The following is a 16,431-nucleotide window of genomic DNA, read 5'->3' on the forward strand; positions in this document are numbered from 1 at the left end:
AGAATGAGCTCAAGGATAGCCAGGACTTGTTTCACAGAGAAACTTTGTCTCAAACATCCCACTCCCAAAAGAAATCATTGTTCTCTCTCTCTCTCTCTCTCTCTCTCTCTCTCTCTCTCTCTCTCTCTCGTTGTTGTTGTTTGAGACAGGATCTTACTATGTTGTTCTGGCTGTGGCTGTTCTGGAACTCACTATGCAGACCAGGCTGTCCCTGAACTCACGAAGATCTACCAGGCTCTACCTCCCTAGTTAGTGCCAACACACCTAGCATAAGTATATTATTTTCAACAAAACATTTAAGAAATAAAAGCACCGAGAAAGAAGAACAACTGGGAGGTGAAGAGTAACGTCAAGGTAAGGAGATAATTCTCAAGAAACTTGCTGTGAGCAAAAGCAGAGAAACAGAAGCAAAGGAGCAGTGCAGCTGCACACACGGGTAAGGTGGGCAACGTGACACACTGGTTCTCTATTTGCTCTGGTAACCAGATTTTAATTTACAGCTGTAACTGAAAAATGAATCATTGGGGTGTAATGTCTTCTCATTTCTGACAATTCAACATTATTTGCCTTTTGCTTGGATATTTCAGGATATTACAATAGCTCATCTTATTGTAAACATACTTTATATGACTTTAAAATATGGTGGGACTAATAAGTGAAACTGCAAAGAAATATCAAACACATTAAAACTACTTATAATATTCTCTTTTCTTAATGATTTAGAGATGAACTGAATTATCACCACAAAAGCCAGTTGTCTACATGGACATCTATGACATGTATGCTTTAAAGTCATTTTCTACTGCATGGGCATGTTCACAGGATTTGGCTGCATATGCTCACCTCATCTCAGCAACTCCTAAGGAAGCAAGACAGGAGAACCAGCTACTCACAAGCATAAGTTCTGACTGACGTTTAGGACAAACGAGTGGGACTTTTGGTTTATTTCCTCATCTACAAGATGGGGTATGATCATATAAGCATCTGCTTCATGTGCTGTCAGAATTAAGTAAGGCCACAACACATGAAAACATACAATAAAGACTAAACAAGGTCAGAAATGCTGTGAACATTATTCCCTGTAGCACACCGGAGCATTCCCCTTTGGACTTTGGTAAAGATAAGTACCAATGCTAAAAAACCCGTCCTCACTCTCAGTTTAGGGTGTGTGAAGACAACTGGGGGTAGTCCTGGTCAAGACAACTGGGGGTAGTCCTGGTCAAGACAACTGGGGGTAGTCCTGGTCAAGACAACTGGCTTTCTGCCTGAAAAGACATCTGCAATTTCTACTGCCCCCCCCCGCCCCCAACAGAAACACTCTTCTTTTGTCTTTCCTTTTCCTTGGAGCTAAAAAGCCATCCAGACTCTACTCTGAGTACTATGCAGTGACTGCTGACAGTGCACACAGTGCGTCAATTCTTTTGAGCCGCAAAGGAGAGTCTTCTGAGGCTCTTGATTTGGCTTTTCCTGATCTCATGTGCTGCTGTTCTCTTCAAAATCAGATTTTATATTGTAAATTGGGCAAATGGCAGTATTTTTAACAAAAACATTAAGCATTTTTCTGTTTACTCTGAAATGTGATTATCTTCTTAGCAGAAGCCCCCAAGAGAAGGTTCTCCTGGGTAAAAGACCCCTAATCATCCTAGGATGGGTTCCTCACTATCCAACCAAGCCTTACTCTCTCAACTTTCAGCTTCATAAGGACTCCTCTTACAATGCAAAAGCACAGGCCACGCAGGGCCCAGAACAAAGGGCAGGATAGAATCTGGCTCATCAGGTAAGTTCTGATAATCAAATAGGTCTGATTTCAAGCCTGAAGAGGCTGCACCAAGTCCCTGACCAATCACAATACTAAATTAGTTTTATTTGGCATCATGACTTGGTGCACTGAAGAAATAATTAAAATGTCATGCAGAACACTAGCCAGGGAGGATGGACAACAACCCAAGTAGGGGCAGAATCCCACCTCAGCAGCAGGGGGCTGCAGGACAGGGCCCTGAGCAAGGAAAACTGATGGGCACAGAAACGTTTTTTATTGCTAGGGTGCAGAATGCTCCTCCTGCTTCTGTGCTGTCAAGCCTTTGTTAAAGAGTGCTAACTAACAGGAGTCTAAGATCTCTACAGTGAACACAAGCCTAGTGTTGTATGCTTATTCCAAGACCACACGCATAACTTTGGAAGACGATATACAGTGGAATGAGCTGTCTCCGCCACACATTTTAGCCATACGCTGTTTTCAGATGTCCTGGTTACCTTGAAAATTAACTCATTATTCTATGAGCTAGCCATCTTAAATATTGAACAAACACCAAGACAGGAACAAGCCAGGCTACAGCACCTGGTTGTGGGTCATAGTCAAGGATACAGGGGTTGTTGTCATCGATGTTGCTGCTGTCCAGGATCAGAGGAATGCCATCCAGCTCGTTCACCTAAAGGGAAAGAAAATGGACAACCAGGTCAGGACTACAGAATAGATGACTCGTTTTACCTCTCTAATTTCCTGATTATAATATTGCTTCACCTATAATATATAAAATCAGATATATAGGGTTTAGATAGATGGCTCAGAAGTCCAAAAGACCTGAGTTTGATCCCTAGAATCCATGCATTTTTTTAAACAACAATAACAACAATAATACCCAATCCCCCACTCCACCAAAAACCAGAAAAGTGGTGCACATTTGCACAAGGGTGGACAGTCAGTAGTCTGGCCTAACACATCAATAAAACCCTGTCGCAAAACAAAGTGAGTGGTGTCAAGGAAGAGCCTGAAGCTGCCCTCTGGTCTCGATATGCAGATGCACACGTGTGCACACAACACAAAGAAAAAGCAGACATATGAGCACAGAGAGGACTTCATTCTTTTCACTCTTTCTTAACACAGAGCATTTGGGCAGTCATTTAAAAAAGAAGAGAAGTAGATTATACTCTAATGCTACCTTTTAAGGATAAACTCCCTATCTGAGCTTTAATTTAAAAACAAAAAAAAAAATGCTACCAAAATAGAGATAAGAATCCTTTTCTACAAAGAAAACAGGAAAATGTTTTCCAACTAGGTCTCACGTCCAGAAATGAAAGATTTAACATTTGCCATTAAGCAAAAAAGACAAATGGAAATAGAGAAAAATATTTGTAGGAGAGTACAGATTTGTAATATACTTGCAAAGAATTAGCATTTATATAAGGAGCCTGAGCATCAATCTAGGAATCAAGAGACAAGTGTGACAAGGCTGGGAGCTGAGGTCAGCCAGGATACCAACCCTGGAGACTCAGTTTTCCCATCTACAAAATGGGATGTAAAAATCTACGGATTATGATGTTAGTTGACTGTAGCAAGGAAGCAAGTATATTTTCAACAGGGCCAAATACATACTTTCATTCTGCATGGTGCTAAACTGCCAACTTCTCATAAGTGAAAGAAGAAAAAATGATTCAGTATTTATTCAGTGCAAGAAAAAAAAAGAAAAAGAAAATTCTAAGGTCTATTAAGTTGGTAGGAGTTTGATAGAAGTGAAATCACACATAAATACTGAAATCTAAGCAACTATACAGGTAAATTAAAGCTATCTTAAACATCATGGCTCCACTGAAACTTTGGGCTCCTAGGTAAACACCTCACTCACAGGACTGCATTACAAAAGACTACAGGAAACTTTTTATAGAAACCCATTGACTGTTTTCAACGTACAAGGACTATTCTAGACCCAGATGACAAATACATAATTATAGACTTAAGAATGAACACAGGGTAAGGTCACTGGGAACAGCAGACATCAATGCAACACCTTCCCAAGGGGGCCTGACAAGAGAATTTGTTATTGCAGATCTCAGGTTTATTGCTGCAGCTACACCAGTAGAGCGACTATCTGGGGTAAGAGAACAATTAGGAAATTAATGAGTTTTCTTCTGTTAGCACTCCATAAAATAAGGAAGTTGTTTGTTTCGTTACCTAACATGTTAGGAAATGATTGCAAACCCATAATAAATGAGTCACAGGTTGTAGTTCTCTGGAGGAGCCAAGCTCAGTCAACACTTTCTTTTTATACGGTAATGTTGCCCTACAAGACAGTAAGCCTAGCTTAAACAAACATCTAGGCCCTGGAAACAGTGTAGACAGAGGACAGTAACTGATTATCTAGTTCCTTTCTGTTCCACAGGAGCAAGTGATGCTGGAAAAACAATGAAAGCATATAGGTCCTACAGGGGAGCAAGCTCCTTTGGGAACATGTATTGGGCTGGCCAAGAAACTGCCTTAATAATCCTGATTGCTGGGCTGGCGAGATGGCTCAGAGGTTAAGAGCACTGACTGCTATTCCTGAGGTCCTGAGTTCGATTCCCAGCAACCACATGGTGGCTGACAACCATCTGTAATGAGATCTGGTGCCCTCTTCTGGCCTGAGGGCATACATGGAGGCTGAACACCGTGTACATAATAAATAAATAAATCTTTAAAAAAAAAATAATCCTGATTGCTTCGACACTGAATGGGGAATGCAAAATCCTGGAAAAACTCAAGAACATACACAATACTAAGGTGGGGCAGAATCTTTTCCAGTCAGGCCTCAATGTTTAGTAAAAAATGCATTCATAACATAGATCTTCAGGTAGACTCACAGATCACAATCTCAGGCCAAAAAGAATGAACCATGGCTGGAGGGTGTGTGTGTGTGTGTGTGTGTGTGTGTGTGTGTGTAACTCAGCAGCACAGCACTTGCCTAAGAAACTTTAGGCCCATGGTTCTATCCCCAGCACTACAGATAGACAGATAGATAGATAGGTAGGTAGGTAGGTAGGTAGGTAAGACAGCCAGCCAGCCAGCCAGCCAGCCAGACAGACAGACAGACAGACTGACTGACTGACTGACTGTAGCCAGGTGTAGTGGTGCACACTATTGTGCTTGCGATTTTTAAGATTGCTTTGGCTGCTGTACTGGTTTGACAGTGCACAGAGTAAACGGCTCATAGGATAAACAACAACCATTTCTCTGCTTTGGTGGCAAAGAGTTGAAGGTTAAGAGATGAACAGAGTGTTTTTGTTGTTAAAATTTCCTTTCTACTGAAGGTGGTAGAAGAGAATTTGCTCCAGGCTTCTCTTTGGGCCACTGCTGGAGGGTCCTTTTCAGCTGGCAGTTTCCTGCATTGACATTCACGTGATGTTTGGCCTACACCTGTGGACTGTATCCAAACTGCTCTTTTGTGTGAGGAGACCAGTCACACTGAGTTAGGAGGCCCATGCTACACCAGTTTAACATCATCATAACTTGGCTAATCACACCTGTAATGACTGTTTCTGAGTAAGGTCACACATAGCACTTCAACACAGGAAGGGAAGGATGCAAAATTCAACTAATAATGGCTACTACAGGTCTCTTCCAATAAACTTGAAAGCCAGTTTTTACCAAAAAAAAAAAAAAAAAAAAAGGAAGACAGAAAGAGAAAGTAGAACCTATGTGATCTGGACTGGTATAGCCTAAATAACTGCCAGGCAATGCCTTGGGAAGAAATGACATAACCTTACAACAGTCAGTTTTTCACTGAAACTCAGCTTCTCTTGGTAACTTTTTTTTTATGGCTTTCAGGTCTGAAATTTATACATAAACTTACTCCTAAGAATTTCATGCTTTATAATGGCATTGTAGAATTATTTCATTTTTTTTGCTAGATATTTTTATTTGTTTAGTTTCTGGAGACAGAGTTTTGCTGTGTTTTTCAAACTGAGCTTGGCTCAAGATCCTTCCCTAATAACTCTTCCTCTATCTTTTGCTCAAATGGTTGTTCTAGAATTCAGAGTATATATCTTTAACTTGTTGTAGCCTGTTTATAAACAACATTACATTACTGCAAACAATGTGTGCCACCATGCTTTAAGGAACAAACCATGGTTTGTACACAGCTGTTAGAACAGAAAAAGTTAAAGCTAACAAACAATGTATGAAGCCAATATCACACGGTGTCTAAATTGAGTAAGACAAACGAGTACAAGAAAATTAAAGGATCACTTAAATCCTCCTCACCACCAATCCTGCAACATTAGCTAGACTAAACAGTCTCCAAAAAATGCATCAAGATCAGGCAGCTTTCTAAAAAAAAAAAATTCAAGTATAGCACAGATCAAGATGTAGACAAGGAAATGATTCTCACTGATACACTCAAATTCATCTCAGTCTGCAGAGAAAAATACCAATTAAGCTCAGCCCTACTTCTAACTTCTTTCATTCTCAGAAAACCATTTAACTAAACGAGGCTGTATCAGAGGCCTGCCTGTCATAAAGTCCTCATTTAGTTTAGGTACATCATTGCTGTGGGACAATGGTCTTCTACCCATAAAGATTTGTTGCTTGTATTGCTTTAACAAAACGCTGATTGGCCAGTAGCCAGGCAGTAAGTATAGGTGGGGCAACCAGAACAGGAGAATTCTGGGAAGAGGAAAGGTTGAGTCTACAGTCATCAAAGGAAGCAATATGAGAATGCCTCGCTGGTAAAAGGTACAAAGCCACATGGCTAACACAGACAAGAATTATGGGCTAATTTAAGATATGAGAGTTAGTAAGAATCCTGAGCTAATAGGTCAACTGATGTGGGATTTCCCTCTGTATGCTATGAGTGCCATTGGTTAATGAATACAGAATCTGCCTTGGCTTGTGATAGGGTAGAGTAGAACTAGGCAGGGAAAAGAAAACTGAATGCTGGAAGAAAGAAGGCGGAGTAAGAGAGAAGCCATGTAGCCCCGCGGAGACAGATGCCGAAATTTAACCAGGAAATGGGTTAATTTAAGATATGAGTTAGCCAGAAATACACTTAAGCTATTGGCCAAACAGTATTGCAAATAATATAGTTTCTGTGTGATTATTTCGGGGCTGAGCAGCCAGGAATGAACTAACAAACAGTCTCCTACTATAGCCAACCAGTTTATAATTAATGTAGACTTCTGTGTATTTTTCTTTGGGACTGAACAGCTGTAGGACCAGGTGGGACAGAAACCTCTGGCAACAGATCGTAACAATAGAAAAAAAGGGGCAAACATTACCTACTCCCAAGTAATAATGTAAAAAAGTTAATTTGATGATATACTAAAATTGTAAAGGTCTTTGGAACATTTTATCTCTAAGAATCAGAGATGCTCAGGGATGCCATGAGGAGCTGGTATGAGAAGCCCTTGAAGGCTCACAAACAAGACAGAGGCAGGGGAGGAAAGAAAATCATAAAGTATAAGACTGACAGAGCTAACAGAGGAGCAGACTGTTCTTATTTTGATTTTGTAACTTTTCAAAAATTTTAATTACATCACCCCCCTTCTCACGTCCTTCCCATATTTCACCCTACCCCTGCCCTGCTCCCTCTAACGTTCATAGTTTCTTATTCTTTAATTATTATAACTTTACACATAAGCACAAACACAAAAATAAACAAACAAATAAATAAGCAAATATATAAATACAACTGCTGAGTCTGTTTAGTGTTGCGTGCATGTTTTTAGGGCTGACCACTTGGCACTGAATAACCCACTGGGGCCTCATCTACAGGGAAGACTGACAGTCAGATTCTCTCTCTGTAGTCTTTAATTGCCTATGAGCTCTTCATTTAGGTTGGCGGACAACCAGATTCCTCCCATCCCAGTTGTCATGTCAATTAGTGTTGTCATTGCTCAGATCTGGTTTAGGCAGCCATACTGTTGAGGTGTGGGGAAGGATGGGGGTGGGTGTGAGGGTAGGCTAACCAGAACTAAGGATGCATGAAAAATTCCCTAAAGAAACCTACTATGTTTGTAAACTAATTTAAGACATAATTTTAAAAAACAGGAGTTTAAACACAAATACCCTGCACAGGTGGACAATGATTCTGGCAGAATACATGGATTGTTAAATAAAAATCTTAGTACTGGGTATGGGATACCTTTTATGAGATACCCCTAGGAGTAGGACCCCAGAGAACCCTAAGACAACACATGATATTGTCATTGACCTCAGATGCTAACCATAACTAGATGGTAAGACCCTGTTTTTGAAGACACAACACACTTTTGTTGCAGGATGCAGAGAAATCAGGGAAGAAAGCTTCCTGCTGACAAGGTTTCACAGTGCCAGAAGGCTCTCTATTGGCTGCTGGCAGTGTATCCTACAGCTAACCATGCCTGCTATCATATTAGCACCTGCCAGGCAAGGCATGCCCACTGGCACAATGGCACACAATGGTTACTGTGGTAATAGGGGCGGCGGGGCTGCGTTCCCAGCACCCCGGCCGCCTGCTCGGCTAGCTTATGCCCCAAAATAATTACACAGACACTGTATTCTTTTAAGCACTGCTTGGCCCTTTAGCTCTAGCACTTACAGGCTAATTCTCACATCCCGATCAACCCATCTCTAATAATCTGTGAGAACCGGTCTTACCGGGAAGATTCTAGCCTAGTCCATCCTGGGTCGGAGCTTCATGTCGGGAGCGGGGCATGGTGTCTCTCTCAGGCGTCTGCTCCCTAGAGGAGAGCTGTCAAGTCTGACCTCACTTCCTCTTCCTCCCAGCATTTTGTTCTGTTTACTCCTCCCACCTATCCTCTAACCAATAAAATGGGCCAGGGCAGTGCCTTTATTAGCCAATGACCTTCCTCCATCAGGTTACAAACAGGAGTAACTAGCTGCTTTGGAGTTGGATCCGAGGCCTGCTCTACAGAAGGAATTCAGGCCCAGTGCTACTGTAAACTAACAAGGCCACGGCTCAGGAGGTCACGTGCCTACTGCTATTTTATGTATTTATGTATTATGTATTTATGTATTAAGTATTTATGCTTATACCTATGCTGCCCTCAGCCTTGTCAGGGAAGCAGTGAGTAGCAGTAAATGCAGAGATTCATAAGTGATCAAAGTGCTGAGAGAAGTATCTAATAGATGCACAGTCCTGGGTGGGACATCTATAGCCACCCATTAACCCTACTTCCCTGGACAAAAGACCTAAGGGAGCATCCCAGAAGAGGAGCAGAAAGAACATAAAGGGCAGAGGATGGGAGAAACACAGTGAAACACTGTGTTGGGGACATGACATGATCAAAGCACCCATGAGCTCACTGTAGCTATGATTACCTGCACAAGATCAGTCAGCATTCCAACAGACAGCACTAACTGGACTCAGTGTATTATTACCAAACCAAAACAAGAAAAACAAAAGGATACAAAAGGAATCATGTTGGGGTAACAGGCCAGCAAGAGGGAGAAGTTGGGGGTTCCTACAAGGAGTGTTTATAATCAAGATTCATGGTTTATATGTATGAAATTGTCAAAGAATAAATAAAAGACATTCTACTAAAAAAAAAAAAGACAAGGGGGGAATGAGGATGTAGTCCATTCTATCCACAGTACATTTGGGTTACAGGAAAGGGATGTCCTTCTATTTCTGGAGTAGCAGTATGCCTGTGTCCCACAAACCCCATGAGAGAAAAAGAGATTAACTTAGACAGAATCCAAAAACTCAGAGAGAAAAGACTGCTCCCAAATTTTACTGTCACCAACTGCCAGAGGCTGGCAAAACTCAGGTGAAGCGAAAATAAGACTCTCAGGGCCTTCCTTGTCCCAGATTCCTTGTGGTAGCTAGAATATGGCAATGGATTCTAAGAGCTGGTTTCTGAGGTTGTACTTACACAGTGGTAAATACTAAAGGACTGGTAGCAGCTAGAGCATACCTAGACCAGGGGTGGTGGCACATGTATGTACCTGGAATTTGATAGCAGGATTGTGGCTACCCTGGGCTACATAAAGAGATACCCCCACACTCATGCCAAAACAAAATCCGCAGCACAGGGATTGATGCATAAAGAGCTGAGCAAACCAAAGCTGTGGGGATGATACCAGCATGCCAACATGCACACAGCCAGAGGCACAGCACACTCAGAACACATTTTGAACTTACACATCTTTGCATTTTCACACACATGGACAAATGATTTAACTTTAATGTCTTTGGACATGTAATATTATCTCTGGGTTTTCACGGTTCCCTGGAAATTTGATAATGAGTTAGAATTAATAATCACATATGGAGTATCTCTTGTGGACATTTGATGATAATGAGTTTAGGCCTCTCACAGGAGAATATCAGAATGGAATACATTATCTGCCTCAAGGCCAGTGTGATATTGGAGTTAATAAGATACAAGTGTTACTCTGACCCACTTAAGGTCTCCTGAGGGCAAAATATCTCCTCCTCTCTAGTGGCCAAGGAGAAAGGAGTAGCTCAGTGCTGGCAGAGAAGCCAGGGGGTGAAAGCACAAAATCTGACATGCAGAACTTCTTCCCAAAAGTGGACACTCCATGGCCTTGGGGATCAAAGGTGAAGCAGCACACCATCACACCACCAGAGAAGAGGCCAGCTGGCTCGAACGCTTCTTGCTCTGAGCTGATGCAAAATTCCCCAACTTCTCTACTTCATAGCCCCGACTGCCAGAGGCTGGCAATCCAGTGAAGCAGAAATCACAGCTGTGCTGTTCAGAGCTCTCAGTTACCTAAGAACTACTTTCATTCTTTGATCCCTTAGATGACTGATAACTACTTGCTTTTTAAAATGTATGTGAAGAAGACAAAACATCTTTTGTAACTAATTCCAACTATGGACCTACTCCACCTTTACACTCACCAATTTCAACTAAGTCCTAACCAACACCACAAAGAGAATGAGAGAAAGAGGAAGGGAAGTAAAATATAATTACAGCATAATGTTAATGCCTATGAAAGAAATACACAGGATGATCAACTAGAGTGATTGGCAAGGCATTATGTTAGATGTTTGCCAGAGAGATCTTCTTATAAAAGGCTGATAACTGTGCTGAGACCTCACCTATGAGAGTGATCAAGTCATGAAGATGGGCCAGATACCAACACCAGTAACCTTCAGACAGAGCAAACCAGAAGCAGAGACTGATGCATAAAGAAAGGGCTGAACAAACCTGAGCCTGATAAGTCACATCTGCACGGGGGCATGCAGAATTTGGAGAACAAAGAAGTCAAACACTAAAGATTATCTTAAAGGGTGTTCTAGGGGCCAGCAGCACAATCACCAACCCAGCTTGTTCTGAGATGCAAACACCTGGCCTTACACCATTCAGAAGCTCTAGGCTTAGGGCCTTGCAGTGTCTACAATGCAGAAGGTGGTTCTTGGTCTTTACTGCTTCTACACATCATGTGGAGAACTTTCAAAAGTACTGAAACTTCCACCCATGTCCTGGCAACTAAATCTAAATTTGGGGGATTATAATCCTAAGCATATATACATAATACACAGAAGAGTAAAATAAAAAGTTGTAGAGACCAGAGAGCCGTTGAAGATTTTATGGAGATGAATGGAATACTCCAATGTAAGGGTTTTGTTTTTGTTTTTTGCTGTTGTTGTTGTTTGTTTTGTTTTCTGAGGCAGGATCTCCTTATGAGGCCCGGTCTGGCTTTGTCGTGATCTTCTTGCCTCAGCGTCCTTAGTGTTGGGCTATATCAGCAAGCCACGATACCCAGTTTTCAGTTTAGATTCAACTACATAAAGAACTGAGCAGAGAGTAGAAAGTATTCTGCAGCACCCAGAATACCTGTGAGAAAGCTTCTGCAGAAGCAGAACACAGAGTGATGTGTGTCCGGATCACAGGATTAAAGGGAAATGAAGAAAAAGTTTAGGCTGGGACCCAGAACTGCTTTCAAGGAGAGTGGGGAGAGGAGAGAGGAGAGACTCTAACTGGCTAAGTGGCACTTGTAGCTCATTCCCAGAGATACGGAAGGAAAGCGCTGGGCTGGGCTGGAATGTTAAGAAGACTCTTTATGATAGGAGAGACAGGTAAAGATGGGAATATGGGGAGGGACAACTAACACTAAATGCCATTTGAAAAATCATAAGAATGACCCACTCCTGTAGAAGCTTCCTAAAATATATACCTATATGAAAGGAAGCTAAGTGGAGTCACCAAATAATAGGGGAGACAATGCCCCAAGTAAACAGGCATGGATTACACCTTGTTTAATTGTTGACTAAGCCTCCCCATCCCTGGCAAAGCCAAGTATCAAAGGTCACTGCCAAGGCTATCAGTTGCTCAGCACAACCTGACAGTGAGGGGGTAAGGCCCAACTGCTAAAAATGACACTATGTCATGGAAGATGGAGAAGTGGAGCTGATGCCTAACTAGAAAATTCATCCCTGCTGCCTAGAATCATGGCACCGGAAAGGACTTTGTATACTACTGCAGGAGAAAGAGAACCATCACTATTATCCAGCTACAAGCCTTGTGAGCCACCTGCAAGATATATTGGTATAATAGAAGCACAAATGATATGAGAGTAACCAACTAGGTTTTTGCTTGGAGTAAGGCCCATTCCATGAGATGGAACCCATGTATGACACTATTGAAGTGGCCAAGAACCTGGGACTAGCAAAGTCATGGGCCTAGGGGGAAACTTAATACTTTATTTCTGTTTAAAGAACATAGCAGCAAAATGATTCCTAATTACATACTGCTTTACCCATAATTAAAATTTAATTAACAACTTTATAGAGTAGAGGATTACTTGGCCTTGTATTATTAGAAAGATTGAACATTTTCCCACCAGCTTAGGTTTTCTAAACTAAGGTCTTAGGAAATAAAGGCTTTAACAGTAAAGACTCTGACCAACTAGTATGTGCCAGGATCATCCTGAGAAAGTACTGGAACCCAACCAAGGTAGGACCAATAGGGCAACAACTACGCAGACAGAACAGACTGACAACCCAACATGTGAAAAGTGGAGAGCGGCATATAAAACTCAAGAACTGTGCAGGCACACTTGGAGCGCACAGAGGCCTCAGAGACCGCAGCCCCTAAGTAACCCTACGCACCCAGGAGAACAAAATGTGAGAAACAGCTCACTGTAGCATACAAGAGTACAGGAGGAGGAGGGACCATGATTCCACAGTGAATGCAATTGAGTAGAGTGAGATTTTGTGTAAACCACAGCATCTCTTCAATAATATAGCTGGGGGTTCTTAGCCATCTAGAGCAGGTTCTCAGCTGTGCATCATAACCCTTTTGGAGGATGAACAACCCTTTCACAGATATCCTGCATATCAAATATTTATATTACAACTCATTAACAGTAGCAAAACTATAGTTTTTGTTTTTCGAGGCAGGGTTTCTCTGTAGCTTTGGAGTCTGTCCTGGAACTAGCTCTTGTAGACCAGGCTGGCCTCGAATTCACAGAGCTCCGCCTGCCTCTGCCTCCCAAGAGCTGGGATTAAAGGTGTTTACCACCACCGCCCGGCAAAACTATAGTTTTGAAGTAGCAACAAAAATAATTTTATGGATGGTGGTCACTACAACATGAGAAAATGTATTAAAGGGTCAGAGAATTAGGATGGTTAAAAACCACTGATCTAGAGACATATGATTAATGGGAAATATTTTCTTTTCTTTTATTAAAATTGTTTTTATTGAGCTATATATTTTTTCTCTGCTTCCCTCCTTTCCTCTCTCCTCCCCTTAAGAGATATTTTCTAAGTTCAGCTACCAAATTCCAGAAAGTTCAACACATACCATACATAGATAGCAAATACAAACATCTTTAAATTTGTGATGCCCTTGGTAACTTGCTCCTTTTTAAAACAAACAAGCAAGCAAACAAACACATGCACATTTCACAAACCCTTCTGCCTAACTGGTTTTACTTAAATGACGAATGAAGTCAGGTAGTTTTAAAGAAGCTAACTATATTTCTAAACACAAGACTTAAAAATAATCAAACAAACACATAAAGCCCACTCCCAACTGTTCTTAAAGTAGGATGAAAGTGCACAGGCAGGAACTTGGGCAACATCTGGTGAATGAAAACTCACTCAGTGCATTCCTACAAGAGGGTCTGAGGCTACTTTTCCCAACTACAAATCAACTAGACACTTTAGGACTAGATGTCAGAAGGCATTTGCCAGGGATTTGGAATGCAGAGCATGGCCCTCCCCACGATGAGCTCTAGTTTAGCCTTTTCACTTCCTGGAGCTTCTCCCAATCAAGGAGTAATGGCAGGAAAGCCTTTGGGGGACACAAGGGCAGAGAGGGGAGACTGGCACTGCCATCTGTACAGCTTTGAAGGAAGCTGATTCACTTCTCATATGAAAGTCAAGGGAAACAAACCAAACCAAACAAAGCTACATTACTATCAGAGGGTGTCACTTTAGTTAATGATGAGAAAACGAACCAAAAACAATATGTAGTTTCTAGAAAATACCCTAAATGGTGGACATTAATACAACTATTCATATTTATACTTCTATTTATAGCATTTCTGTTGCACTCTAGAAAACTTTAAATTTGTTGATTCATAAGTATTGCTAATTTTCAATGACCACCATTTCTTATTTTAAAAATTATTTATTTTTATTTCATGTGTATTGGTGTTTTGCATGCATGTATGTCTGTGAGGGTGTCGGGTCCCCTAGAACTGAAGTTACAGATAGTTTAAGTTGCAATGTGGGTTCTGGGAATTAAACCTGGGTCCTCTGAGACAGCAGTCAGCACTTTTAACTGCTGAGCAATCTCTCCAACCCTGACTGTCATTTCTTAAAGACAGTTTAATGAAGCGAAATGTCAAAAGATGACCAGTGACATGTCTAAAGAACTACACAAAAGATCTATTTTGAAGCAGAAGAAAACATGAGTCAAGAAAAGCACTTCCTCAACACTCAAGTACACATTATTTACAGCTCCACTCTACCTAGATGTCACCCCAAGTCACAGAATATGACTTGAGAAAGCATAACACCAAAAGGGACTGGGAGCCATGGCAGTGGCTGAGAAAGCAGGCAGTTCTGAGAAGCTGTTCTGGCGCAACTGTGCTAATAGGCACAGCTACATTTAGAACAAAAACAACTTAGACAGCAAGCTTAGAAAAATATGCACTTCACCTTGGCTACTTAAGGTGCAATTCCCACCCATAATGCATTATCTAAAACGCTACAGTTCAGTGCCTGAACAAACAGAATTCTGTTCTGAATGCATTTGGTCATTAATTTTTAACCCATGGACAGAATCCGTGATATTTCGGTTGCAATATCAGCTGAGCTTCTGGCCCTTGGTAAATGAGTCTTGGAGCCTGGTGACCAACTTGCCTATGGTGCTACTATCCACTGGGAGACTGATGCTCTGGGTCATCTAACTATCTGCCACACTAGACTGGTAATGTGTAAAACCAGCAGGACATCTGCTTAGGTACTGTTCTACACTAAGCGTCCTCTGGACATAGTGAGGGTTAAAGCTGATGAGAAACCCGGGGGAACCAAATGCATGTCTGTCCTCCCCTTTGGCCACTCACACAGCCTGGCAAGTTGGCAAAGATCTCTGGGAAAATAGTGTGGCTGCCCTCCATCAAATGGGACACATGGAACCAAAGAATACCTGCTTGTTACTAAGATTAAGGTTATGCACCAAGTAGATGCATGTACAAAATGTGACATGTGAGCGTGAAGGGAGACCTATGCCAAGATCTGATCCTCACACAGATCTGTAGGGCAGCAGTTAGCAATCCTATCAGGTAGATAAAGATCACGAGACTCATAGCAGTTAACTAGTTCAAAGTCACATCACTGAGCAGTGGGCAAAGCTCAGGTCTGTTTAATTAAAAATGTATGCATTCATTATTTCAACTCCGTGAAAATATTTTTCATCTTCAGAAAAGAGGATGACAGGTGTGGTGATATTGTGGTACCTGTAATAATTATAGATGCCTACGATCTGGTTTTTAGAAGACTGGCACAGTATGGCCACACAAAGCCAATGTGGATTCTATTAACAAAACTGTCTCAAACATTAAAAAAATAATAATAAGGAAGGAAAGAGGCAGAGAGGGTAGCTAAAGCAATTTCAAATGTACTAAAAACCGTCCAAATACAGGTTTCAGGTCATGGGGGACATGCCCTTCAAGGAGACTTCTCTTTTCTTTTGCTTGCTGACCACCATAAAGTGAAAGGGTTTGTTCCTTCATGCATGTCTGTAATGATGTGTCATCACAAGCCTATAGTGACAGAACCAATATATGATGGGTCAAAACTTCCAAAAGTGTGAGTCAAAATAATCTTTTCTGTTCATAAGGAGATTACCTCAAGTATTCGCTACAGTGAAGAAAGTCTAACTATCAAAAACCGGTTTACCAACAATAATACCTTTTTTTAAAAATTTTATTTATTTATTAAAGATTTCTGTCTCTTCCCCGCCACCGCCTCCCATTCCCCCCTCCCCCAATCGAGTCCCCCTCCCTCATCAGCCCAAAGAGCAATCAGGGTTCCCTGCCCTGTGGGAAGTCCAAGGACCACCCACCTCCATCCAGGTCTAGTAAGGTGAGCATCCAAACTGCCTAGGCTCCCACAAAGCCAGTACGTGCAAGAGGATCAAAACCCATTGCCATTGTTCTTGAGTTCTCAGTAGTCCTCATTGTCGGCTATGTTCAGCAAG

At 41.6% G+C, this 16,431-nt stretch overlaps 1 protein-coding gene across 1 annotated transcript in view; it reads right to left on the minus strand.

Moving 5' to 3' along the window:
* Positions 1-16,431, minus strand: part of Atxn10 (ataxin 10) — a 151,856-nt gene that overhangs the window by 28,992 nt on the left and 106,433 nt on the right. Inside the window, exon 10 of the mRNA XM_041672603.1 lies at positions 2,366-2,429. Coding sequence (XP_041528537.1) covers positions 2,366-2,429 — 64 coding nt within the window. The remainder of the gene's footprint in view (positions 1-2,365; positions 2,430-16,431) is intronic.

This window comes from Microtus oregoni, unplaced genomic scaffold, assembly GCF_018167655.1.
Source record: "Microtus oregoni isolate MIOR12 unplaced genomic scaffold, Mior012 000022F_ref0000154, whole genome shotgun sequence".
NCBI lineage: Eukaryota > Metazoa > Chordata > Mammalia > Rodentia > Cricetidae > Microtus > Microtus oregoni.